The 27,958-nt window shown below is 50.9% G+C and overlaps 2 protein-coding genes across 3 annotated transcripts; one reads left to right on the top strand and one right to left on the bottom strand.

Annotated features, from left to right (window-relative positions):
• Positions 1–251: 251 nt before the first annotated feature.
• On the bottom strand, positions 252–14,016 carry ARRB2 (arrestin beta 2). The gene is made up of 15 exons (XM_053462739.1): positions 13,921–14,016; positions 7,657–7,687; positions 7,119–7,179; positions 6,625–6,669; positions 6,292–6,488; positions 5,836–5,895; positions 5,415–5,482; positions 2,985–3,120; positions 2,691–2,775; positions 2,533–2,605; positions 2,292–2,429; positions 2,117–2,200; positions 1,296–1,369; positions 1,151–1,205; positions 252–497 (listed from the first exon to the last, which is right to left on the bottom strand). The coding sequence occupies exons 1-15, from the start codon at positions 13,941–13,943 to the stop codon at positions 401–403; spliced, it is 1,227 nt and encodes a 408-aa protein (XP_053318714.1). The 5' UTR covers positions 13,944–14,016; the 3' UTR covers positions 252–400.
• A 3,822-nt stretch (positions 14,017–17,838) lies between these two features.
• On the top strand, positions 17,839–27,906 carry PELP1 (proline, glutamate and leucine rich protein 1). 2 transcript variants are annotated; one of them, XM_053462549.1, is made up of 17 exons: positions 17,839–17,986; positions 18,418–18,485; positions 19,672–19,777; positions 19,897–20,046; positions 20,129–20,200; positions 20,531–20,590; positions 21,236–21,386; positions 21,842–21,971; positions 22,523–22,610; positions 22,716–22,804; positions 23,072–23,194; positions 23,483–23,633; positions 24,522–24,648; positions 25,153–25,208; positions 25,545–25,751; positions 25,837–27,099; positions 27,732–27,906. In XM_053462549.1, the coding sequence occupies exons 1-17, from the start codon at positions 17,855–17,857 to the stop codon at positions 27,816–27,818; spliced, it is 3,060 nt and encodes a 1,019-aa protein (XP_053318524.1). In that variant the 5' UTR covers positions 17,839–17,854; the 3' UTR covers positions 27,819–27,906. The 2 variants fall into 2 exon arrangements, with proteins under 2 accessions (XP_053318524.1, XP_053318525.1); XM_053462550.1 differs by having other exon boundaries at positions 25,548–25,751.
• Positions 27,907–27,958: the final 52 nt, after the last annotated feature.

Here is a 27,958-nt window from a genome sequence, read left to right on the forward strand (position 1 = left end):
AAACCCCCTCCCCCCGCAGCATGTGAAGGGGGGGTATACACATCCCTTTACAGCTATTGGGCACACCGTGGCCCTACGGCTCTCTTTCAGAAGCGTGTACACAAACCAACGCATGTGTACACGCAGACTGCCAGGATACACACACGGCCGGCAGATAGGCCGCGTTAGACACTAGAGACACAATGTATGTAGCTACACAGTGTCTCGGTGCTGTAAGGGAAGTCCTGCCTATACCGTTACGCAAAGTCTAACGGGTTGGGGATATGTATACATACACTGCCCTGTGTCTGCCCGCCACGCATCGTGTGTACGGAGGGTCTCGGTGTGTGGGGGGGCGCTGCTTGCGGAAGAGGGTGGGGGATTCCAACTGTGGCAGTGAGTGGAGCCTCCGGTGAGAAGGCTAGCAGTAGGCCTCGTCGTCGTCCTTGTCGTCCTTTAACCCTTTGAGTCGCAGGCGAGCAAAGTCTTCAAACACAATGTCATCATCCTGAGCAAAACTGCCAGAAAAAAATAAAAAAAAAACTTTAAGGTGGATATTTTTCACTAAAAACACAAAAAAAGCACATTCCTATCACAGTTGACGATTCCGCAACCTCCCGGAGAGCCAGTTTGCCGCGCTGGTGTTATACCCGGCCTCTGCTCTAATATTAACCCCTCGAATGCGGTCACTAAACCCAGCCACCTTCACCTAAATCCACTACAATGTAAAATCCCACCTGGATTATTGCAACCCACTTTCTAGTCCCCCTCCCCCATCTCATGCGCCAATCTGTCCGGAGCAACTCTGCCAGGTTTATCATGCTTTCCCCGTTGCACTTTACCTACCGTCTGCTTGGGCGGTAGGTAAGTGGAACAGCATCCCAGCAGAAGTGGTAGAGGCTGATACAGCGAGAGAATTTAAACCTGTATGGCAGACATGGCTCCTGAACCTAAGATGAGACCTAAGGGCTGATTAAGGTTCAACCCTTTAACCCTCCTGACTTCCCCGGAGTCCTTAACACCCATGTCCTCTCCTGTACCAGTATATGCCTTACATATATAATGTATATAATACATATAGCATTACAGGACCTTAGCACTGACATGTACGATAACCCACACGCATGTAATAACCATGAATATGAACGGCTGGCTACGGATGGAAACTTACTTTGTATCGAACTCAATAAGGTTTGTGTCGACCGGAGCATCTGACTGAGGGAATTCTGAAAGAGACGAGAGAAAGACGATTAAAGACAAAGCCGGGCGAGAGCGCTTCAGCGAGACAGGCGGGGAGGAACAAACGCGCTACTCACCGGACACGGGTCGGGACACGGTCTCTGGTGGCTTCGGATGCATCAGGACAAAGGGCAGCTCCACAGCCACGTCCCTGAGAGAGAGAGAGAGAGAGCAGTGAGGCACCCGGTAGCTACATTTATCAAAAGGGAGAATTTGAGGAGGAAAAAAAAAAAAAAAAAAACTTCCAAAATTTGTTTTTTTACCATAAAAAAAAACAAAAACCCCCCCACAATTTGGACAAATACCAAACCAAGGGAAATTAACTCAAAACGGACCATAAATACATCAGCTGCAGGCGCTATTCAGGACAGCCACAGCCGTATGCCTATCCTATGTACATTTACTGTATTAGCCTCTACCGCTTCTACTGGGAGGCTCATCTGCTTATCTACCACCCTTAGTAAAACTTCCTGAACATTCCATTAAAGACCGACCCTCGCGTTTTATATCATGGCCTCTTCCAACATGTCTCCATACTTAAAATAAAACTTCCCTCCCCTATATCAAAAGTTTCTATCACATCTCTTCTCCCTTCCCTCCGCATTGAGATCTCTCTCCTAATAATTCTTATCCTGCGCACTATTCACCGCCGCCCTCCTCTGAACTCTCTCCTATGCGCCAACGTCTTCTAGAGAACCGTCCCGATACTCTAAGTGAGATCTAGAAGGTAACAGAAGCAGCTGCCTCTCTTCCTGCTATTAATGCCACCAACCATACAACCCAGCACCCTGCCTGCTCTCTCCGACACTCTGCTGCATTGCTTGCTTATCTCTCTGCCGGAAGCCGCCGGCGCGTCCATTTGTTATCTGGGGTAGTAAGGGGTTAAGCAGGTACGTACCCTCCTCGTGACACGATGAGCTTCACCTTGACTCTGTACGACACCAGTATGCCCAGCACCTCTTTACTGGAGCCCTCCTTCACACTGCAACAAACACAAAAATAAAAAGTGCTACAACCGCAGGGGGTGTCTAGCGCCGCACGATAAACCCGCGTTGCGCGGCAGAGGCACGTACATGGTACTCGAAGCCAGATTGGTGTCCTCGTGCTTCAGCTTCCCGTCCAGGGCCAGGCCGCGCTTCTCCCGGTTATTCGATAACATCGGGGTCAGCGTGTAAACTTTGCAGAACGTGGAGCTCGGGGCAACGAGATCGCTGGGGAGAGAGACAGAGATGGAGGTGAGCGAGGGGCGGGGCAGAATGGGCGAGGGGCGGGGCAGAATGGACGACAGGCGGGGCGGGGCAGACAGATACTCACTCCTGTTCAATCTGAGCGACTGGACACTTGTACTGCGCGGTGCTGAACAGACAGATGTCGGCGTATTGCCTGACTGAGACATAAAACGGACTCGTTAAAAGGAAAGACCACCTTCTGTTCCCCTTCCAGGGGTGGCGGGACGCGTTACGCGGTCATACCTGATACTTTCACCCTCTTGACGGTCTTGCTCGAGTTGTTTGTCACGTGCACGTTGACGTTGATGGCTTCTCCGTGATAATATAGCTGCAAACGGTTTAGGCGAGAATGACCTGTCAATTATTGATGGCGGTTTCCGGGGGTTCTATTCATGGCGCGCAATTTAAAGGGGCGGCTTCACCAAGACAAAGCAGTAACATCGCTCTAGTATGTGACGGCGATAAACGGGTCGGACTTTCCCCGGAAGTTTCAACCGTATTACACATCTTAATTTCCCCCGGCTCAGCGGCTCTCACCTCCTTATCTAACGAAGCTTCTAAGTGCAGGGATCTGTCGGACATCAGAAAGTGTCGGGTGGTCTCGGCGACAGGCTGGGGTCCCGCCTTCTCGGGGGCAAACTGCACTTTCCTGATGACCAGACGGACAGAGTTCCTAAAGGAGGACGGCGAGACGGGAACGTCAGAATGAGCTGAACTAATTTCAGTAATTTTTCCCAATTTTGTTAAATTATAGAAAAAAAAAAAGACAAAAATATTGCTTTATCTCTCATACTTGACACAGGTTGGGTAAAGTGTGTCCAAAGCCACTGGATACAAAGAGCTTAATATATATATAAAATAGGATATAGCCACAAGGCAGGTGCGAAAAAAATTAGGATTTTTTTCGAAGGACGAAATAAAAATAATCTATGTTTTTTGCGACGGCTCTTTCATCCGTCCAACTCGGTTACACGTGATGTGCGATCATTGACCGCTTTACTCTAGCTGCATGCCTCCACTTATACATGACATCCCATGACATCATAGCAGACGCAATAGGGTTAAAGGCACCCATTCCTCCGCTCATTGAGTTCGGACAACGGGGACTGACCGTTATATTTGGGAGGTCTGAGATAACGACGTCATGTCGACTACTTCTGGAAAAGTCAATTCTAATACGGAGATGTCCTCAGAGGCATGTTTCCATGGTAACAAAGCCCCGTATTTATAGGAGTAACCGGGTAAAGGCAATCTGATCTGACTCGACACCTCTCTATCGGCCCAAAAAAAGAGTTTAAACTGTAAATAATATCATAATTTCCGTTCCCCTATTTACAGGGAAAAATAATTATCGGTGTATCTGGTCCTTCCGGAGTCACAAATCTTCAAATCCTTGCAGGACCCTCGCTCACGCTTACATTTTATAATCCGATCGGTTAATCCGACATTAGTTCCTTTAAACAGAACCCATCGCGATTCCTTCCGTGTCCACTAGAGGGCAGCAGGAGCCCGGAGCCGCTCGTGCGCTTTTACAGCCGTGTTTATCCCAATCTGTTCTGTAACAAGGTCTCCACGGCAACCGTGCAAAGCCTCGTAAAAAAAGCAATATCTTCGGCTGAGCGATATAGATAACGATCGAGACGCTTACAGAACAAGCTATTAAGTTACCCAATAAACCGACACAGGTGTCGCGGGACTACAGATCTACCTGGGCGGGGAGGAAGGGGGAAAAAAAAATACAAAATACAAATAAAAAACGCCTAAACGACTAAAAAGGGACATTTTGTCGTTTGTTGTGTAAACATTCTTTCGCAAGGCAGGGACGGTGAGCCAGCTACGGAAGAAGCGTCGGGCTTGCAGGGGCCGTTGCACAAGTCACTGACCCCGGCAAGCCAGGAAGGACTCTATGACGAAAGGACAGGAAGCCCTTCAACCACCACTTCCTCTTTGCGCGTCGGTTCATGTCGCCCCTTCTCGATGAGCTGGGCCCGGCCTCTAGAGCCAAAAATTGTCTTAAAAGAAACAGTGTTTATTCCCTCCCCGTCGGGCCCACCGCCCCGGCGCTTTGGGGGTCTGCGGGATCTAACAAGACCCCATGCGCAGGAATCCGTGCCATTACAGCCAATCGGTGAAGAGAAACAGAGGAAGCATTCCGCTGCTGCAGCTTCTCCCGAAGGCGCTGCTTTTTTTCCCTGTGTGTTTTAGCGAATGCGTTTTAATGCACTTCCGCGGCTCTTTATTATGCGTTCGTTGCTCAGGAGGTCGCCTCGGACGCTGCGGCGTTCTTTTTAAATATAGGGAAGGAATAATCACGCAGCTCCCGAAATAGGAAGTTAATATAACCGCCGCAGGCATCTAATATTATATATATTATATACGCTGCTCGTTATATACGGCGCCGCTCTCCTCCTCTCTGCGCCGGGGTAGATCTCCATTTACTAAAAACAAGCCTTGTTCTGGTTGGCGGGGTCCCAAGCAATGCATTCTGGGAGGTTGCTTGCCAACCACGCGACAGATGGAGGCTGCGTGAAGCTTCAGCTCGACAGCCAAAGCCTGAAAATCTCACACGACGGACGCCAAAGAAGGATTGGGCATCTCGGTCGCGCAAGTTTACTAAAAAAAAAAGTAAAAAAAAACATTTTTCTGCCTGGTCATTGAAGGCTTAAAGAGGCAGCGATGGGCAGATTCAATTTATCTCCAGCCGGTAACCGCCCGGTAACGACGCTGCCCTTTTGCTGCGCATACGCGAGTTATTGCGGACAGGAGGCGTGGCTGGAGGCCTGGGAGCACCAATCAGATACGACGACAGAGCAAAACGAAAGGGGCCGCAAAGAACCGACGCTTCTCACATTCTTTTTCTCTGTGATAAACAGGGTTGTTGGGTTTTTTTTTTGCTTTGTTTTTTTTAACCCCGCATTTGACAAATTCTAAAAAAAAAAAAAAAAAGAAAGGTTTTGAAATGTTCACCTTTTGTGCATTTTTTCCTCCGTGGTCTTGGCACAGAAGGCGCGGATTTCATAATCGACACCGCAGGCCTGCAGGAAGAAAGAATAAATAAAAAGAGGAAGCTTATTAGAGGACGACATTTCCTGCGCGCTATCTGCCCGTTATCTCGCGCTTAGCAACCGAAACAGCAATAAAAAAAAAAGTTACGAGCCGAGAGGCGTTTAGAGGACGGGGCCCCTTCTTTGGTATAAGCATAAGCCGGCGTGTCGCCGGGTGCAGCATCATAAACGTGCGTTATTAAATACACAGAGTGCTGGGATTCACAGATAAACCTCCGTCCTGGGGCAGAACCCCTTGTGTGCTGGGGGGGGCAGTTTCTGAGTTAATATTCGGCATGAGCCTCTCGTGTCATTGCTCGGGGAGACCGGGGGCTTTCACTCACTTTTCCAGTGTCCTCCGGGCCAGGCTGCAGCGTCACGGAACACGGCAAGTTCTGCGGAATCTGGTTAAAACAAAGAGGGGACACGTCAGGAACACCACCGAGACACGCCCCTTTATTAACAATACATTTCCGGGGCTGCGCTTGGCGGCCCCCGAGGCATGTTACTGTATGCTAACCAGCGGGTGAATTTTCTATCGGCAAATATTTTTTCCCCTCCTCCCCTGACTGCTTGTGGCGAAGCAGGAAGCATACTTGAGTACACTTCCTGTGTGCGTTCTAGTGCCAGGTTCCCTCGTGTCTGATGGTTAAGAGTTCCTTGTAGGCAATGTACCCCGATATGCGTTGTACTTAAATAGCCCCCCCTTTAGTAGCAGATACGGCAGTGAGAGCATTCCAGAACGGGCAGAGGGACCCTGTCGCCCAGCGCTGGCAGGGGAGGAAGGTATGGAGACTCACTGTGAAGTTGAACGGGTGCGCTTGCTCCCCCAGCTTCTTGATCAGACGCTCCTGCAGGCGGGTGAGGGGCTTCTTCTCCTCGGGGAGAGGAGGGAACGCCTGGAACGTGGCGATGAAGAGATCTTTCCGGAAAGAGAGGCCCAGGACGTCAAGATCCTCCCGGCCATATCGGAAAGCGCAGGTCAACGTGACGTACACTGAGTGAGAGAGAGGAGAAGGGAACGCGTGAGAAGGTGACCGGGGGTGGGGGGTGGTAAATAAATACACTGGCGGGGAGGACGCGAGAGAAGGCGGGGGAGGGGAGACCATAAAGGGGGCAACGGGAGTTCTTACCTTTGCGGTCTTTAAGATAGTCGGTGTCTACTAACACAACTCCATCTGGAGGGAGAGAGGAAAGGTTAGGAGACCTGGAACGGGCGCTCCTAATTATCACGTTCCTAAGTGAGAGACTCAAGAGACCTCTGTGCTCGGGGACCGCTAAGGACACGGCTCGGTAACGTTCACATGCTTAACGCCTCGGCACGTATAAATCACGCAAAGCAGACATGGGCCTAAACCGATAGAGCCGGGAGCTTCTATAAGCCGGGAAGGCCGCGTTCCCTTCGCATGCCGAGCAGACACACCTTAGCAGACCAGCCTTTTTATTCTCCCCTCGGCAGCCAATCGGCACCCGATGCCCAGTCATATGACAATTAAACATTCCCGGAATAACTATGCGGGGGGGACTCGCTATTTTCACTTTAAAGCAAGTGGAACGGCAGCCTTAGGTTTGCCTCTCGCTGGGCGGCCCAGCGTGACGTACATATACGACGGGAACGCATTCTCACCCACAGGCTCCACTCGATCCAGGTGATCCACGAAGTCTCGCTTTCCCAGGTACACGGTGAGCTGCAAGAAGAGCGTACATCACATGATCACGTGCGGCTAAAGGAAAAGAACTGCCCCAAACCACCGCGTAACAGGGCAAGTCTAGCTGCCGTGCCCCCCCCCCCCAGCGATGCCCCCACCATTTGTACCCCAGCGAGTTACCGCGTTGGGCAGCTGCTTTCTGTACACCGTGACCCCGCGGGGCACATCGCAGCAGATGCGCTCCAAATCCAAGGGGTCGGAGCTCCCCGGCCGCCCATCGTCCCGATCCATGTATCTACCCCACCGCTTCCACCGCAGTCTCCTCGCCCTCTCTCCTGTTTATCTCTCTCGCTCTCTCCCTACCCTCGCCCTCGGGAGCCGGTCCCTGGCCCCCTGAGATAAGGGCCAATGCTTCCATTGGAGGAGGAGGAGGAGGGAAGAGCCCGAGCGACAGAAACACGCCGCTAACGTGTTAACCCTTTCCTGGCTGCGGGGGCAATCTCGGGCGGGACTCACCTTGCAGTTGGGGCTCGACTTCTTGAATACGCTGCAGAGAACAAAAAAAAAGACAGCATTTATTATTTTGTTATCGTTTATTTTTTAGCACAGATCCCACGAGACGGAGCCTCAGCTGACGCATGCACAGCGAAAAAAAAAAAGGCACCTGACTGGCATGGCGATCACCTGTCATTAGCGTGTCGCTTCTGCACACGCAATTACATACAAGCCTGGGGCTCAAGATCTGGTGTTTCCGGACCGCGTCTGACGAGCGCGGCTTCCTTCCTGAGAAGAAGTGACACCCAGCTGACAAACGGCAAAGTGCGGGGGCCGGTGGGGGCCGCCTGCATAGGAGCCATACTGAGAAGGGGGGGCAGACAGGGGTCTCTCTAAAGGGACCCCCTCATAGGACACTAATGCGTGGGCTCTTTGTTTTTATGATGCACCCCCACCCCAAAACCCATTTGCCCCTGAAAGACACCCCCCCCCCAGTATTCAGTAATACATTTACCCCCAGCGCTGGGGCTCGGATCTGTTTAGACCCCCCCACAAGCGCTTTCATGACAGTGCTTTGCCACCGGTGACTTCAAGCAGCCAATCAGCGGTAAGAACGGCACGGAGGAGAACCAATATAAAGCAGCGATGGAGGATTTTCTTACACACCCCGAACACATTAAACTGCCCCACGACACCCATGACCCTCAGCCGGGACACAACCCCACATACAGAGAGCAAAGCGGAGGATAGCTGTCACGCCAGGTGCAAACAGCGTGTGTAGCAGCACACGTGTGTGCGTGCATGAGCCTTTACCTACGCGTGTAAATCCATGAGTGTTTGAGTGGGGAACACGCGACTCCCCCTCCCCGATATTCAAATACTTTCCCGGAGAACTATTCAAATTCCAGGGAAAGGCGGCACGTGCGGCGCACACGTATGTACAGAAACAACACGCATTTAAATAGCCCTAGAGGCACCTTCACTAAACCAATATTTATCTCCCTGCCGCGCAGCACGTAACCCCGGCCCACAGGAGCCCCCACTCCCCTCACTCTATTACCCTCTACCACTCCTGCTGGGAGGCTGTTCCACTTATCCACAACTCATATTGCTGGAGTCCTATTTCTGGCAGTAACCGGTGGTATCCATGTGTTTTCCTCCGGCTGTGTTGGGGTATGTAGTGGGGGGCGCACGGTGTGATGGGTTCCCCCGGGCGGGGGCAGAATATAGCAGTCTGAAGAAAGAAGTCACGTGAAGCGAAGTCACGAGGCTCCCAGGCCCCGCAGTTCTTTGCTCCGGATGCATTTGAAAGCATTGGGGTTGATTGTTAATATTTTCCTGTGGGGAGGAATAACGCTGGTTTCCCGGTCTGACAGCGGTGTGACCGACGAGACGCTCAGCCGTTTACATGCGTGACATACTGGGGAAGTGGGTATTATCAGCCACGTTCGATACACAGACACACGTGCGTGCGCACCTACCCACAATTTAACGCATGGAGGCGAGAATAAGGGGGGTTTGCTGCTGGCACATAACTTCTACAAGTTTTACTGAGAGGGTGGTGGATAAGTGGAACAGCCTCCCAGCAGAAGTGGTAGAGGGTAATACAGTGAGGGTATTAAACATGCATGGGATAGGCATACGGCTCCTGAATCCAAGACGAGACCGGCGACTGATCGAGGTGTTGACAGCAGAATGGACGGGGGCCGGATGGGGCTGATCTGCCAGCACATTCCACTCTGCGGTCTCTGTGGCGCTGAAGGTCACACGTTGTCATTTAACGGCGCTGTCACTGGGAGAGACGCCCCGAACATGTTCGTATCGCCCCGCACAACAGGTAAACGCGGCTCCCGCTCACTATCCATTATAGAGGGCCGGCCCCGTACAGTGTATAGTCAAATCACGCTTCACACATTATACAGGGCCATCTGAGAGTGCCGGCCAACACTTCCTAGCGCCGGCCCTCCGTAATGATAGTGGAGTGAAAGAGTTAAACCGTAACTCTTCAATAAGAGGAAGTGTGTGAGAGAGAGTGTGACAGTATGTGAGTGAGTGAGTGAGTGCATGTATGTGTGAACGAGCGTGAGTGTATGTGTGTATGAATGGGCAGGGGAGCAAGCGTAAGAATATGTGAGTATATGTATGAATGCACAAGCATAAGAGTATGCGAGTGAGTGTGTATATGTATGAACATGCAAGTGAGCGTGGGAGTAGCGTGTGTATGTATGTATGAATGTGCCAGCGCGAGTATGAGAGTGAGTGTGTATGTATAAATGTGCGAGCGCAAGAGTATGCTAGTGTGTGTATGTATAAATGTGCGTGTGAGCGTGGGAGTATGAGTGAGTGTGTGTATGAATGTGCGAGCATGTGAGAGTGAGTGAATATGTATGAATGTGCGTGTACAGAGCGTACTGCCAATGAAAAAGTGCAGAGATCATGTATACAGAAGCCATGCATGATGTCATAAGACACGTAGGCGCGCACACGCGGACATAGAAGCCGTTATAAAGGGGCCAAGTCCAGCCGCCGGCCTCGTTCGGGCCGCTCCTCCCGCTGTAAAGACCTTCATCAGTCGTCGATCTCGTTTTACATTCAGGAGCCGTACGTCTGTCCCATGCATGCTTAGCCTCTACCTCTTCAGCTGGGAAGCTGTTCCACTTATCCACCACCCATTCAGCGTCTGAGTCTTTACAAAGATAAGAATATTACTGGGACGACGTTCTTGACCTTTGACCCGACATTCCATTCCAGAAATCTGCAGGCGGTTTTAACCGGGTGACATCACCACCACCCCCCCAGCCGTCACCTGGACCATCCCGCTTCCCGTACAATACAGGGCCAAAAGGGACTATGTTATGGTGCGTCCATGACAGCGGCCCCCGCGCGCCCCCAACGGCCCCTCGCCCGCCGCCAACGGCCCCCGGTGAACTTACAGGAAGGAGAAACAGGGAAGGTTTACGCAAATCAGTGAGAAACCATAACATGATGCAAGTCCGAGTCTACCACGATGTAACTCGAGACCAAACTGCAGGCAGAACGAGAACCAAGACGTGTAAACTGCATGTACAGCAACACCCCGCCGCTGCGCAACACCCCGCCGCTGCGCAACACCCCGCCGCCGCGCTACACCCCGCCGCCGCGCAACACGCACTCCTACACAAACAAACCAAGCGAGTGCGGCAGCCGCACGGCCCAAGGATGCGTATTTGCTGAGCACACGCAGGCACTCCCTGATAGCGGAGTCATGTATGTAGCGTGTAGATAAAGGCGAGGGACACTCCAACAGCAAGCTACCCGTCTACCAGAACCTGCTGGCAGATCGGCCCCCATCCGGCCCCTCGTTTCTCCTGCTGTAAAGACTCGGACCGTAATCTTACATTCAGGAGCCGTATGTCTATCCCATGCGTGTTTCATACCCTCACTGTATTACCCTCTACCACTTCTGCTGGGAGACTGTCCCACTTATCTACCACCCTGAGTTATGCATGTAGCCCCGTGCCGTGTAAATACTCAGAGCTCCAACACGCAGAATCTAGAAGGATGTGGAAAGTTTGTTAAATTATTAGTCCAGCGACATCCGACACACACAATACTATACATATAGCACCACCATATGCCACGGCGCTGTACGATGGGGCACAACTACACACACTTTACACAGCCACACACACACACACCGTATCGCACAGCCACACACTGCCCCGATATATGTATACAATACAGACCGCTGCACGAGGAACACAAATGATCTCACACCGTATGTAACACACAAAACACATTAACAGCACAACACACACCAAGAGGAACAGCGTGCGACCCCCCGGTGCGATACACACTAACAACACACTCCGTATCCCCCGTGGTATGATACACCCTAATAACACACTCCGTACCCCCATCCCCAGTGCTATACACACCAATAACACTCCATACCCCCCAGTGTGATACACACCAATAACACTCCGTACCCCCATCCCCAGTGTGATACACACCAATAACACTCCATACCCCCCAGTGTGATACACACCAATAACACTCCGTACCCCCATCCCCAGTGTGATACACACCAATAACACTCCATACCCCCCAGTGTGATACACACCAATAACACTCCATACCCCCATCCCCAGGGCGATACACACTAACACACTCCGTACACCCATCCCCAGTGCGATACACACCAATAACACTCCATACCCCCATCCCCAGGGCGATACACACTAACACACTCCGTACACCCATCCCCAGTGCTATACACACCAATAACACTCCGTACCCCCATCCCCAGTGTGATACACACCAATAACACTCCGTACCCCCCAGTGTGATACACACCAATAACACTCCGTACCCCCATCCCCGGTGTGATACACACCAATAACACTCCGTACCCCCATCCCCGGTGTGATACACACCAATAACACTCCGTACCCCCCAGTGTGATACACACCAATAACACTCCATACCCCCCCAGTGTGATACACACCAATAACACTCCATACCCCCCCAGTGTGATACACACCAATAACACTCCGTACCCCCATCCCCAGTGTGATACACACCAATAACACTCCGTACCCCCATCCCCAGTGTGATACACACCAATAACACTCCGTACCCCCCAGTGTGATACACACCAATAACACTCCATACCCCCCCAGTGTGATACACACCAATAACACTCCATACCCCCCCAGTGTGATACACACCAATAACACTCCATACCCCCCCAGTGTGATACACACCAATAACACTCCGTACCCCCATCCCCAGTGCGATACACACCAATAACACTCCATACCCCCCAGTGTGATACACACCAACAACACTCCGTACCCCCCCAGTGCGATACACCCTAATAACGCACTCCGTACCCCCATCCCCAGTGCGATACACACCAATAACACTCCATACCCCCCAGTGTGATACACACCAACAACACTCCGTACCCCCCCAGTGCGATACACCCTAATAACGCACTCCGTACCCCCATCCCCAGTGCGATACACACCAATAACACTCCGTACCCCCATCCCCAGTGTGATACACACCAATAACACTCCATACCCCCCAGTGCGATACACACCAATAACACTCCATACCCCCCAGTGCGATACACACCAATAACACTCCGTACCCCCCCCAGTGAGATACACACCAATAACACTCCGTACACCCCCCCAGTGTGATACACACCAATAACACTCCGTACCCCCCCAGTGCGATACACACTAACACACTCCGTACCCCCCCAGTGCGATACACACTAACACACTCCGTACCCCCCCAGTGCGATACACCCTAATAACGCACTCCGTACCCCCCCAGTGCGATACACACTAACACACTCCGTACCCCCCCAGTGCGATACACCCTAATAACGCACTCCGTACCCCCATCCCCAGTGCGATACACACCAATAACACTCCGTACCCCCATCCCCAGTGTGATACACACCAATAACACTCCATACCCCCCAGTGTGATACACACCAACAACACTCCGTACCCCCCCAGTGCGATACACCCTAATAACGCACTCCGTACCCCCATCCCCAGTGCGATACACACCAATAACACTCCGTACCCCCATCCCCAGTGTGATACACACCAATAACACTCCATACCCCCCAGTGCGATACACACCAATAACACTCCATACCCCCCAGTGCGATACACACCAATAACACTCCGTACCCCCCCCAGTGAGATACACACCAATAACACTCCGTACCCCCCCCAGTGAGATACACACCAATAACACTCCGTACACCCCCCCAGTGTGATACACACCAATAACACTCCGTACCCCCCCAGTGCGATACACACTAACACACTCCGTACCCCCCCAGTGCGATACACACTAACACACTCCGTACCCCCCCAGTGCGATACACCCTAATAACGCACTCCGTACCCCCATCCCCAGTGCGATACACACCAATAACACTCCGTACCCCCATCCCCAGTGTGATACACACCAATAACACTCCATACCCCCCAGTGTGATACACACCAATAACACTCCGTACCCCCCCCAGTGAGATACACACCAATAACACTCCGTACCCCCCCCCCAGTGTGATACACACCAATAACACTCCGTACCCCCCCCAGTGTGATACACACCAATAACACTCCGTACCCCCCGGTGCGATACACACTAATAACACCCCGTACACAATAATAACACCCTACACCCCCCAGGTGCGACACACACTAATAACACTCCGTAACCCCCCGGTAACCCAGAAAGTCCGGTTAGAAACGCTCTCCTCGTACTCACCGAGTTCCTGCTCTCTCCCCCATCTTCCCGGATCCTCCGTTTGATCGCGGCAACGCGCGCTCTGACCCCCTCCCAGCGGGGGCGCGCACGGTACCACGCACAGAGATAATGAGAAAGAGGAGGGGGCGCCGCTCGCGCTCCCAGCTCCCGCGCCTTCTGATTGGCTGCAGAAGCCGATGTGCGTGACTAAGACGCAAGCCCCCATACGTCAGCCCAAGGCTCCGCCCTGTCGGCTACAATCATATGAGGGGTGTGGTAATTTACACCGTTTGGTAAGTGAAAGAAGAACTCTCTGATTGGTTGACACCTAGGCCGTGCCGAGATATGCAAATAGTCGACAGCGAGACGTGTTCCGATTGGCCAATGAAAATCCTTGCATACCTATAAATTGTTATCGCAATAAACAAGTACGCTGTGTGATGCGATATAGCCAATAAATAGTTACTATGCCATTGTATGCGATATCAGAGGATGTGAATACAATCTGTAGCTGGTAATCTAAGGGTTACATTCCTTCTTTAACGTCTACCATTTCTGCAGAAAGGCTGATCCACTTATCTTCCACTCTTTCAGCGAGATAAAACACTGGAAAGACTTTGTTTTTTTTAAATTTCCCTGTAGGCTACGCGCACAGCCCGTGTAGGAGACAACATGCTAGGCACACGCGTGATGCAGTTAAAAGGACGCTCCAGCCACCATACACACGTTAATCATCTCTATTCACATGACGTACTCCAGCACTGGCTTACTGAATGCCTAGTATAACTAGTATCCCACCAGTATCCAACCAGTATAACCAGTATCCCACCAGTATAACCAGTATCCATCCAGTATAACCGGTATCCCACAACCAGTAGCCCCGTTCTAAAGAGCTTGCAATCTAGATCCGTTTCCGCTTCTTACACTCCGTGCGTCCGAAGGCTCTGACGGAACGAGAAGCGGCAGATGAAGCGGCTCCGGCTCACGCGCTCACTACTACTGCTACGTCTCAGGGGTCTATTCACTAAACGGGGAGTCGGCAGGAGAGCCTCTGCATGTTTCTCCAGCTGGAATGGCTATGCTGGCCCCGTGTAATGCATAGTTTAATGGCTGAGGAGACTGAAGAGATGGCGCTGATTTAACTATACATTATACGGGGCCAGCCAAGCGCTTCCTGCAGCCGATACTCCCTGGGGACGGACCTTCGTAACGGAAAGTGAAGTCACCACCTTAGTGAATGGACTCGTTTGAAGGGTCTCCGGGGTCAGCTCATGCCTCCCAACTATCTCGCTTCGTGCGGGGCAGTCCCGATTTCGCCACTCTATCCCACCAGAGGTCACAATTCCATAGCAGTTCAGCGAACAACTGCCAACCTATTAAGTGTTAATAATAATTTCGGGGAGGAAAACCTGCAGATTCATACTTAACACCATGATAAGCCGATTTAGCTCCGGCCTATCAGAGCCCTATCTCTCTGTCACATGACGGCAGACTTGAATGAAGCATTCCCTGATAAAATATGAATGCCAACACGTGCCGCAGCATAGTGTTCATGCGTGCAGACACGCTGTTGCGGTGCTGCTTATTTTAATCCGGGCTAAAACAACGCAAAGCGATCTACTGCACCCCCGGCACTCAGAGGGTTAAATTACATGCGCGCCAATCACCATGCAGCGCTCGGCTTTACTACACCATCTACGGGAATTGAAAAGCCCTTTTATTCCTGTGGATGGATCTAAAGGGATCTTGCCAGATACCCGGCAGATTCCAAAGAGATCTGTTATGGCTAAAAATCTTGTATTCATTAACCCCTTTTTAACAAGGGCCCATCCCGGTACCTATCTTCCTGCACTGGATCTCTGGTTGCTATGAAATCCCTTGTTGCTAGGGACCATCCTGGTTACCAAGGGATCTTTGTTGCCGAGTACCTTTCTTGCTGCATTGGATCTCCTGATGTTGTGGAACCTCTTGTTGCTAAGGACCATTCCTCGTTGCTATGGAATCTCTGCTGCCAAGTGCATCTCTTGCTTCATGGGACCGCTTCGAGAGATGAAGTAAACGTGTTGTTAACGTGATATTTGAGGCTAAGGACCGCCCTAGTTGAATGAGATCTCTCGTAGCTATGGAATCTCTTGTTGCTATGGACCCTCTGTTGCTATAGACCTTTGTTACTAAGCAATTTCCAAGGCTTGTGATGAAGTGCGTTGCTGTTGTTGTTATGGCCGGAGATAGCTTCAGGGAGCTATCAATCCCAAGACGCTAAGCCACCAGAGATAGCACTACCATACTGTGAGCTCCTCAGGGCTCCCAGTGGTCCCCTTAGAGGATGGAGAAGAGAGAGAGACTTTTCACGCCAGCAGCACGACTGCTTTATGTCAATGCTTTTGCTGAGAGTGATGGTTTTGCTGGGGATGCTGGCGGCGGTGGTTGTGATGTTTGTGATGGTGGTGATGGTGGTGATGGTTGTCATGGTAGTGATGGTTGTCATGGTAGTGATGGTTGTCATGATAGTGATGGCGATGATGGTTGTGATGGTAGTGATGGTGGTGATAGTTGTGATGGTGGCGATAGTTGTGATGTTTGTGATGGTGATGGTAGTGATGGTGGTGATGTTTGTGATGGTGGTGATGGTGGTGATGGTGGCGACGGTTGTGATGGTGATGATGGTGAAATGACTCAGTTGGTAAATGCCTAACTGCAGAGCATGGGTCAATTGGTCCAAATCCCAGTAGGGTCGAATTCATCCTTCCCTGGTTGATAAATTGGGTAATAATAATAATATCTATTATTCAGCTGCCGATTTGGTTATTTATAAGAGCGCGCGCTAGGAAAGCACTTTGAGTCCCACCGGCAGAAAGGAGCTATATAAATACTTAGAAATGTTATGTTATGGGGGTCTCATTAGTTTACCTGCAAACTCTCAGGGTTTGCCCCCTCAGTCTCAGTGTTTTTGCCCCAATCTCAGAGTGAAGGGGCAGATCAGGGACACACAGCCTGGAACTGACTGCTTCCTATTCTACACGGCTGCGATCACATATAAGACTGCCAATCAATGCGTTTACTACCAGTGTATTACGGTCGATATCCCTGCTTGAATGCAGGTGACCCAATTAAGTGGATCATTAAATTATGACGAGTCAAGATTTCCCTTTAAAGTACATGTGATCATAAACACTCCATTCCAATTATTATTTTTTTACTACTTTTATTAAATATGGTGGCCCCAATACATAATTCCGCTTAGAGCCCCTGAGAACCCACGGCTGCCTGGTGGTAGCGAGCCAGAGAAGCGTTCCGCCTGGCTGTGCGTCGTGAGAGTTGTGGTTCCCATAGCAGCTCTGGCGATCTCTTGCATCAAAGCTGCGGTACAAGAGAACATATATATATATATATATAAATATATATCTACACACACATATATATATATATATATACACACACACATATATATATATAGATATATATATACACACACACACACACACATATATATATATATATATATATGCATACACACATATATATATATATGCACACACACATATATATATATATATACACACACACATATATATATAGATATATATACACACACACACACACACACATATATATATATATATATATATGCATACACACATATATATATATACACACACACACATATATATATATGTTAAGCCCTTCAGTGCCAGGGCTATGCCCCCCCAAGGGCCTGAAGAAATGTGGTGTTTTTGCTGTGTCTTTTTATTTATTTATTTATTTTTTTTGCTTTTTATCCCCTAACTAACCCAAATCCAATTAAATTCCCACTAACTAGAAACAACTGACCAAACAAAAATGACCCTTAGGGTTGCTAGGGCACTCTGTGGTTGCTATGGCTGCTTTTACGCGGCGCAGTTCGTGTGCGTCAGGTCCCCGGCGCGCGGTGATGACGCGCCCTGCTGGCGGGAAGATGGCGGCGGCGTGTGTCGGTCTCCGAATGATGGAGGCGGCCGTTAGCGGCCTCTTGGAGCGGGATTTGAGCGAGGGGGAGCTGGGGGAAGCCATCCGGGGTCTGCGGGAGCACGGAGCCCTGCGAGTGGAGGTCAGTATGGGCTCCCACGGCCCCGCGCTGTCTGAATGAACCATCGCCTGCCCCCCCCTTCACACACCGGCCTTATGGAGCATGCCTGCCACAGGGCCTCATTGCATCTCATACACGCACCCTGCCGGTGTGCGCGCAATGTGCAACATACCCCGGCACGTAAAAGGTTAAAACACGGTTTCCCAATAACCTGGTGTTTTAGCTTAATTTACTCATATGGAAAATAGATACCCAAATGTGTGTGTGTGACGCAAAGGCAGGTAGAGTGACGTCATGTGTAAGATTTTATATCCCAGCTGAAAGTAATACACATAAGATTCTTGACACTAAAATAATATTATAGTAAATGACATTTTATGGAAATATTTAAAATACATGATTTATGTATATTCTATAAGCCGATCACCTGATTTGCCTCTTTCTTGTTCCAGGGCTCCACGGCCGCTCTTTCCGCCCTCCTTAGCAGCTGCAACTCCCGCCTGATGTCAGCCAGCACTCGGTAAGAGAGCCCCCAGCTTAGCCGATGGGTATTGAGTCAGGGCCTTCTCTAACGCGGGTCAAATGTGAGGGGCCACATTTACTGGGGGGGGGCAGCAACTGTCACCTGGGCACCCTCCATAGCCACCGTAGCTTGGAGCGAGAGGTCTGCGCAGACTTGGCCAGTAATGCTTTCTTCGTATTGTCTGCATTGCTTGCTGGTGAAGAGTGCTGGGTTATGACATCATACCCCTACACCCAAAAACAGTCAGCGCAACGACTTCCACCTGACTCTGGGAGAACTGGAATGGAGCGAGATGTAAGCTCGCCCTGTGCCCCTGGGGGGAAGATGGCCGTATTATTAGCGAAGACTTTGTCTTATGACCCGTTCACCCACAAGGCGAGCTTCCGAGGTTACGCTCTAAAACTTGGATGCCTTCAGTGTCCCCGGGTGGCAACTTGTGGCTGTTTGTAGTTCCAAATTTTGCTCTCAGGTTTTAGCTCGCTCTCTCTCTTTCTTTTTGCCCCCCCTCTCTCTCTTTCTTTTTGCCCCCCCTCTCTCTCTTTCTTTTTGCCCCCCTCTTTCTCTTTCTTTTTGCCCCCCCTCTCTCTTTCTTTTTGCCCCCCTCTCTCTCTTTCTTTTTGCCCCCTTCTCTCTCTTTCTTTTAGCCCCCTCTCTCTTTCTTTTTGCCCCCTCTCTCTCTTTCTTTTTGCCCCCCCTCTCTCTTTCTTTTTGCCCCCCCTCTCTTTCTTTTTGCCCCCCCCTCTCTCTTTCTTTTTGCCCCCCCCTCTCTCTTTCTTTTTGCCCCCCCCTCTCTCTTTCTTTTTGCCCCCCCTCTCTTTCTTTTTGCCCCCCTCTCTCTTCATTTTTGCCCACCCCCTCTTTCTTTTTGCCCCCTCTCTCGCTTTCTTTTTGCCCCCTCTCTCTTTCTTTCTTTTTGCCGCCCCCCTCTCTCTTTCTTTCTTTTTGCCGCCCGCCTCTGTCTTTCTTTCTTTTTGCCGCCCCCCCTCTCTCTTTCCTTTTGCCTCTCTCTCTTTTATTCATCTCCATGGATCTGCAGGACCGAATCATGACTCTTTCTCAGATAACGTTACATTTGAGTTGTCTCATATCGGTAATATTTCAGCTCACTGCCCTCTCGGATCTCAGCGGTCGTTGCTCTAGAACCCTCCCTTTTTGTCTCATGCTACGTTCTTCTCTCTCACAGGGTCGAGGGACTCTCTCTTCTCTCTTTGGTGGTGGAAGAGTCTCCGACAGATGTTTTTCAGGCGCATTGTGTGTCGTGGATCCGCGGTGTCCTGCAAGTCATTCAGGTGAGGAGGGGGGTTGATGTGTTGCTGTGACCTGGAAGACGGTGAGAGTATATCGGGGGCTTTCACGTGAGGTCATAGTTTCTCTGCTGTGCTCATCCGTTGCTCTTTTCCCCGCACAGTCCCAGGACCCCCCTCGAGTGGTCAGCTTCGCTGTCTTTGTGCTGCGGTCGCTGCTGGCTCATTCGTCTGCCCTTCCTGAATTATCTCGGGAAATTTCCATCAACCAGATTCCGGGGCTGCTGACGTCCCTGCTGGGGCTGAGACGCCAGGTAAGGGAGAAGAGATCCCGTGTGAAGGAAGGAAGACTCGCTTCTCTGGAAATGTCATCACGTGTCTCTCTCTTTCCCTCAGTGCCTGGTCCCAGCTCTAGAAGGAATCCGGTCGTGCTTGATCTCCTATCCACGAGCCTGCGGCTCTCTAAGGGTAACATTTTATTTATTTATTTATTTAAGGCTTCTATGCCTTCTCCCTGCTGTCGGCTGAGCCAGTCTCGCACTTTGTATGTTAGATGTACGTTTCTCCTGTACGCTTGCGTATGGGATAGATGAAACTCGAAACGATGTCGCGTGAGACCTTCTTATCTGTTCTCGGATCGGGCTGATCCATTTAAAAAAAATGCATACCCAGGGCCGGTCTACACGGCGGTCCAAGGGGATGTCGATAATCCCAACGTTACCTATTGGAATATCTGTTGGCGCTATCTGTATATGTGTTTATTGGTACGTTGAGGCTTAAACCCCGTTTCTTCCGCAGGGAAAGCTCACCACGTTCCTCCTGAGTCTCCTGGATGTGGAAAACGTGCAGATTCAAGAGGTGCGTAAATCGTCTTAGAAAAAGTCTAGCTGGCTTTCGAGATGTTGCCGCGTGGGGAGACATGTAGGATAATCATGGATGTGGCCGGTCTCTCTGGACACATCCCAAGATGATACCCCAGTCCTCATTCACGTGTCACATGTCTTTATTGTGTTTTGGGGAATCACTGGCACGGTGCCTGTGAAGGGGGTTTTTTGATTGCGCAATCAATCCCTCTAAAGACTAATAGTATTGGATTTTGGGATTTCAGAGGGACTTTCTGTGGCTCTATTTTCCCAACCTGTATTCCTGCCTTTACCAGACTAGCCTGCTTCAATATCATGGACCCTTTATTGTGGTTTCTTGGCGCGTTAAAGGATGGCTCCAGCCCAATTCTCGTGCCAAAACGTTTTACTACATGCTAATTGATGCTTGCCGGTTTCCAATATTGGGGCTAGAAAACGTCTCTTGTAGCTGCTAGCTGAAGTATCTTAGTCAAGGCAGCCGGGGACTCCGCCGAAGTCTCGTTTTCCTAACTCCAGTAGCTAGTGAATGCCTGAATCCGTTTAATGCAGTCGTATCCCTGAGTGCGATATAATAAAGATGTAGATCTAAAGGTATGTAACCCCGAGTGACCTGTGTATCATCTACCTGTCCCGCCACCAGCTCGCGTGTCACTGCTTCTCTCTCCTGCCGTCCCTGGGCTCCGGGTTCTCGCAAGGAGTCAAACACACCGAGAACTGGGAGAGACAGATCCAAGGCGTCCTCTGCTCCCTGCACAGCGTCTTCCAGCAGCTCTATCAGTCTGCGGAGACAGGTGACTATTTATCTGCGTTTATTTTATTTATTGTTGTATGAAGTATATATAAAAATAAAAAAAAATCAAGGGAAAAAAGGGAGATGAGTAAAAAAGGTTTTTTAGAAATAATGCTTTTTTTTGGAGGGAGGGGGGGTTCTGGTTTCTGCTAAATATAACATTTTCTGGCAACTGCTCATTTGCACGTGTTCTAGCCAAGAAAATATGTAAAGTTAAGTTTCAGGACCTCTGACATCTCTTCTTTAGAAGAATATTTTTGGATATATTCTGTGTGGGTTTTTTGGGGTTATTTGAAAAAAACCCATAAAGTGCCAGATTTATGCTGTATGTATGTATTTATGCTATGTATGTATTTATGCTGTATGTATCCGATCCTGCAGTGGCAACAGCCCAGAATCTTTTTCCCGAACGTTGAATAAATATTAAGTTTTGTATGTTCTTGTCGTGTCCCCCAGAGTCCTCCCGGTACCAAGGGCCCGGGACCGAGCTGGAGCTGCCAAGCTTAGAGGACGATGGAACACACAACGTCCTGCAGCTGGTGAGGAGGTTCTCGGCTCTGGGACAGTGTGTGAGCCTTCTACTCAGGTATCTATACCGATCGGCAGGTCCCTGCACAAACTACGTTTCCCAGGCAGGACTCAGTGAGTGACTAACCGGCATACACACCCCTTACAGCTCTATACACGGAGTAAACCCACGCAACGCTGGATTAAAATAAGCAAACCCACCTTATACCATGGGCCAAGATGTATTTACCATGGGTGCTGCCCTAGGCCTGACCCCACGGCACTTGCCCCATTGTGACCGCCGGCATGCAGTGCCAGGTAACGCATACGCGGAGGCTGTTCCCACTTGGCACAGGCCTCCGTGGTGTAAGCGGGTCGGTCAGGGCGATAAGTTCTTCCCCGTAACCAGCATATTAACCAGCGACGCACCCGAGGGTTGGCCACCGACCGGACGGTCTCTCCCCCCCCCCCGATTTGGAGCAGAGAAACTGCTACCTTAAGTCAGAATACACCGCTTACCGTAGATGCAGCCATCTTTACCTCCTCGGGTCTGCATGATTATTCTTCCCCGCTTTCTTCCCTTTTTGGGAGTTGGAGAAGGAAAATAACTCTGACCGATTGTTCTTGTAGGGAGCAGTTCCCGGCTCCTGTGCGGGTTCCGGTGTCCGACCTTCTGAGCTTCGTCTGTCGGGTAATTAACGTGAGCCCCAAGAACCTGGTAAGAGTCGTGTGAGTGAGTGTGAGTGTATGTACATTTTGTTGTTGTGTTGCACGCAGCGCCCTCAGAACCGCGTCTCAGCTTTTGCTCGTATTTTCTTTCCAGAGCTGGCAGGGAGAGGAATCCTTGAAGCTGCTGCTGCTTCCGCGGGTCCACAGGAACGCTCTGGATATTTTGGAGGCTACTATCATAGCGTGAGTGCGGAGAAACGAGCGGCGCCCGCTGTGAGAATAAAGCTAACACAATACACTATAGTTTACGTCCACTTTATGCCAACAGTATTATGGATGTTAAACCAACATGGCGGCCGGGGAATGTAATGTGAGGTCAGCGCGTCGCCCTTTGCTGGCCATCAGTCTTTTATGAGTTTGGTGTTTTTCGCGTGCGAGATGTATGTATGTATGTGGGTGAGTTCCGCTGGTACGTTTAGGGTGCGTTGGGTAAATCCCTTCATCTTGCAGGTGTGGCTCCCGTCTTCTTCCGTACTCTGCCGTCATCTGCCGGCTGTTTCCTCAGCTTCTCAGCTCCTGGGGAGCCGTGCGAGGGGTGACGGGGATGCCCTTAGGGCAAGAGCGCCCGTACAGGTGAGTTCTGCATGAGACGCGAAGCAAGAGCAGCGGCTCGGATCTAGAACCCCCGGTCCTTTAAGGCGTTTGGTTTTAGAGATAACACTAAGTGTGAGGAGCAGCTTCTGCGCATCTCGGGACAAATATCCTTCCAACAGACAGTAAAGAGGGCGACTGAGCGATGGCTCCAGCTTATACAGGGTGCCAACTGTTAACATCTGGGGAGTGGGTTCCTTTTGGCTAGGAGCCCCCCACACATGCACACCATTTAAACGCCTTGTAATTGTGCGTACTATTTTTAAACAGCTCCCTCCGTGGATCCGTCTACCGCGTGCTGGATAAATGGGTGACCGTGTGTGGCGTTTCCTCTGGCGTCCTGCAAGGGCCGGCTCATCATTCCGACATTCTAATAACTCATCTGCTGAGCGACATCACTCCTCCGGCAGACACTGTGAAGGTGACCGGGATGCCCCTTACCCCCTCCTTGGCTTGTAAATAAAATTTGCCATCCTGTCTCTGTACTCCCGTGACCCGCTGCCACCCTAAACCGGTATCGCGCCACGGCCTGTGTGCTCCGAGTAGAGCGTCCATGGAAGCTGAGCTCGTCGGGAGATGCGGTCTTCTCGAACTCCTAGACTTATTCTGTCATAAAACTTTGATTTTAGTTTGGCGAGGGATTGAATGGGTTAAACTCGCATGATCCTGTGGGCTGGGACCAGGAAAAGAAGCTTAGTTACTGGCCCCAAGATGGCCGACCTGTACCCTGATACAGTCTGCGTGTAGCTATGTGTAATATCCAACTCGTGAACAAGGTGATGTTCTGTATAAGTTGTGATATTAATACACCCCGCTCGGTGCCCCCCAGAAAAACCTGGTAAAATGTTGACAGGTTCTCCCAATTTTTTTTTTTTGGGAGTCTTTCTTGCCATAGCAGCAGAGTAATCTTTTTAAACATTTCTGCAAGCTTTCCATATTTTAAGGGCTGAGAAAAAAACATTAGAATGGCCGTTTTGATTCACTCCATAGTTTCGGCCAGAATTTCAGACCCCTTGCGACCTGCCTCTTCACGTGTGCCCGCTCTCCCCCCGCTGGCTTCACGTGTGCCCACTCTCTCTCTCTCCGCTGGCTTCACGTGTGCCCGCGCTCTCTCTCTCCGCTGGCTTCACGTGCCCACTCTTTCTCTCTCCGCTGCCTTCACGTGCCCGCTCTCTCTCACCGCTGCCTTCAGGTGCCCGCTTTCTCTCACCGATGCCTTCACGTGCCCGCTCTTTCTCTCTCACCGCTGCCTTCACGCGCCCGCGCTCTCTCTCCGCTGGCTTCACGTGTGCCCTCTCTCTCTCCACAGATTTCCGGGTTCGTGCAGCTCGGTGCCAAGAAACAGAAGGTGTCCGAGGTAACGGACGGTGATTTTCAGGGACATCGGAAGGGGGAAGTCAGTGCCAATATTGAACTGTGTGCATCTGCGCTGAAAGGTGAGCGTCCGCAGGGCCGGAACTCCCTCCCTCTGTACCTTTTTGTCCTGACTTTCTGAATGTTAACCGGCGTGGAATGGGGTTACACGGATTTGTTAAACCCTTCCCAGAAATGATTACATTCTATAAATTATGCTCAGGAATGGCTTACTTGCCATGTGGAACCAAAGCAGGTACTGATGGGCTGTTGCCATAGAAACTGCACAAACATGTTTTTTTTTTTTTTTTATGCGATGAAACCTTCAGAGAAAAGAATAAAAATATGTATCTGCTGCTTCCGCAGAAAGGACAGGATCGTAACAAAATGTGACTGTCACCCCGCAGGCGGAGATGAGGATCAAAGATCCTTTCATCTGATTCTGCGTAGGGGGGCATTCACCTTCCTCACTTAAAACTTTCTATGACGCCGCGTATGCCTAACGGTGCCGGAGATGGTGTTTGAAGGACGAGGTCATATCTGGGCCGTTTCTCATCCGCTTTCTCCAACGTTTGTTTTATTTCTAGTTTTATGCAGCGTTTTCCTCCATTGCGGCTCCATAATCAAAGAAGAGACCCATCGGGTGAGTAACGGGAGATAAAGTGTGGATACATCTGTGTATTAGACCAAGGAGGGAGATCAGTACAAGAGTCGGAGGCTTAGATGGAATGTAAGGAAGCTTTACTTTACTGAGGTAGCTAAGTGGAACAGCCTCCCAGCAGAAGTGGTAGAGGATTATACCGTGAGGGAATTTAAACATGCATGGGACAGCCCTATGACTCCGCGGCCAGGGCTTGGTGTCTTGTATGCGGTTAGATTATGTCTCTATCATTAGGCCTGTAATGCATGGTGTAATCAGTCTGGATATGGTCGCGTTTGGCTCTGTATATAATTTTTTTCGTGGGCGTTTCCGGTGTAGAAGCTCCAAGAGCTGTCCATCCCGCTGCTCATCCGTCTTCAGCAAGGACCCGAGAACTGGCTCGGCCCGTACATCAGTAGCGAGTGTCGGAAGGAATTATACAGACTCCTGCTCTGTCTTACTCTAACGCCCAGCCCTCGCCTGCCTGCCCCCTTGCACTGCGCCATCAAGATCTTCAGGGGTGGAATGATCGAGGAGAGCGTGCAGGTGAGTCGCCGAGTAAAATGGCGGTCGGGGGGGAGCCGCTACTTTCTGCAAAAAAGTGAACAACAAACGTGTTTCTCTTTAACAGGTCTCCGTGTTCTGCACAGAGGCTCTCGCCATTTGTCGCGTTCTCATTCACCCGCGCGCCCCGTCGCTGCAGCATCCTCTGCCGGCCCAGGGTCCCCGTCCCCCTGCGCAGTCCGGAGACCAGCTCAATCAGAGACCTCTGGCCCCGCCGCCCCCTTCGTTCCCGGCCCCGGCTCCTGTAAATCACCTACCTCTCAGGCCTTTGGCCGCTCCTCAGCCGAGCGAGCCTGCTGTTCCGCCGACTGAACCGTCCCCACCTTCAGAGGAGACTTTTGGCGGGAAGTCTAAACGCGCCGTCTTCATCCACTTTGACAAAGAGGAGCCGTCGGACGTAGAGATTTCCTTGGAGAGCGATTCGGATGACAGCGTGGTCATCGTCCCAGAAGGGCTTCTGACAAAACCTGTGCCGCAACCCGAGGTCTCACCGCCTTCTGTTAAACCTCCCTCAGAAGAACCAACAGAGCCGCCTGTTCAGCCCGTAGTCCCCTCTGCAAGCTCTGTACCTCCACCTCCTGTGTGCCATGGACCTTCTCCCGCTGCCCTGCCGCCTCCAGAGGTTCATCCGCAGCCCGTGGCAGAAGGTAATATGACTGTGATCAACATCAACAGCAGCGATGATGAGGAAGGGGAGGACGAGGAGGAGGAGGATGAAGAGGAAGAAGTTATGTACGAAGACGAGGAAGAAGAGTTCTATGACGATGAAGAGGAAGAAGATCTTGAAGGGTTGGATGAAGAGGATTATGAAGAGGATGATGAAGGGCTAACTGAGGAGGAGGAGGAAGAGGAAGAAGATGACATTGAAGAGGAGGGCGACGAGGATGAAGAGGGTGAAGAAGATGAGGAAGGTCTGATGACGGATGAGATGCAGCTTGCCTCCGCGATACAGAACTTACCTCAGGAAGTTGAGCCGGTGATGCAGGAGGCAGAGCCTGAGGAAGGTCCTCCCCGTCTATCGCCCGTGCAGGAAGATGACGGTGGGGACACAGGGCTGCTGATGCTGGTAGAGACTGAGGAAAGGGAGATGCAGGGGCAAGAAGCAGAAGACGGGGTTGCGGATCCAGAGGTCATGGACAGTCCCCCTCCGCCACCTGTTCTGACGCCGCCACCTCCTCCAGTCCTGCCGCCTGAGATGGAGGAGAGCGTGGTGTCTCAGCCAGAACCCATGGGTGAGCTGGAAGCCATCCCGACCACGGGGGAATCTGTGAAAGAGAAGCTGCTAGAAGAGGAGAGAAGACCAGAAGAGGAGCAGGCTGAAGAGACCGAGGTGAGACAGCTGTACTTACAGAAAGGCTGCTGAACTATTTTATAACTAAACAACGCCTTGGAATCCTCGTTCCTAGTCCCGTGCCTTCACCCTGCCCGTTCTTTAACCACATAAAACCGTAGCCTCATTCTGAAACTAGATTCAGAGAATCCGAGAGCCTTAGGGGAAAGAGTTGAGGCCCATGAGATCCATGAGGATAGCTGGAAAAACTTTACACGAGGAGGAAGGCAGAAGGGGGTATTAATACAGAGCTTGTAATTGAACGTCAGCCATGGTAATCCATGTAGACTGCTATCGATGGCCAATGGATGAATGTCTTTGGCCAGTAGGTGGTCGAAATGGACAAACCATTTTGCCAGCCAACACTACTTGGTATATAGCTTAGTGATATTTAAAGGAACCCTCAAGCCCTAATATCCTTCCCCAGCTGCCTCCATTGGGAGCGGGGAGTAACCTTCAGTGCATGTCACATAGTCATTAAAACCCCATTATAGTCAAAGGTGGTGCGTCTCCCGTTGAAATAAAGGGGAGTAGCGTCAGCCAATCACAGGTTTGCTGACTAGGTATTTTGCAGCGAAGTACGCTGCGGTGCCGCTGCCGCGTTCTTCACTCCTCTCTTCTTTGTTCTGCAGGATAAAGTCGCGGATGCGGATTCCATGTTGGCAGATTTTATTGACTGTCCTCCGGACGACGAGAAGCTCGCAGAAGCGATGACATGATGTCCTGCATCGGTGCCATAATACCAGACGTGCGAACCCACCCTGTTTTCTAAAGAGGTCTAATAAACATATGATGCCTTCACGCACACCCCCTTTACAGCCTGCCTTCTGCTCGTTCCGTAGACCCCCGTGAATATGTT

Source organism: Spea bombifrons, chromosome 4 (assembly GCF_027358695.1).
Source record: "Spea bombifrons isolate aSpeBom1 chromosome 4, aSpeBom1.2.pri, whole genome shotgun sequence".
NCBI lineage: Eukaryota > Metazoa > Chordata > Amphibia > Anura > Pelobatidae > Spea > Spea bombifrons.

Excerpts from the sequence above, each read along its gene's own strand:
- PELP1 (XM_053462549.1), top strand. The coding sequence starts at position 17,855 with ATGGCGGCGGCGTGTGTCGGTCTCCGAATGATGGAGGCGGCCGTTAGC. Across the intron at positions 20,047-20,128 it reads TGCTGGGGCTGAGACGCCAG|TGCCTGGTCCCAGCTCTAGA; the intron begins GTAAGGGAGAAG and ends TCTTTCCCTCAG. Across the intron at positions 20,591-21,235 it reads AAAACGTGCAGATTCAAGAG|CTCGCGTGTCACTGCTTCTC; the intron begins GTGCGTAAATCG and ends TCCCGCCACCAG.
- ARRB2 (XM_053462739.1), bottom strand. The coding sequence starts at position 13,943 with ATGGGGGAGAGAGCAGGAACTCG. Across the intron at positions 5,483-5,835 it reads GCCCGGAGGACACTGGAAAA|GCCTGCGGTGTCGATTATGA; the intron begins GTGAGTGAAAGC and ends TTCTTCCTGCAG. Across the intron at positions 1,206-1,295 it reads CGTGTCCCGACCCGTGTCCG|AATTCCCTCAGTCAGATGCT; the intron begins GTGAGTAGCGCG and ends CGTCTCTTTCAG.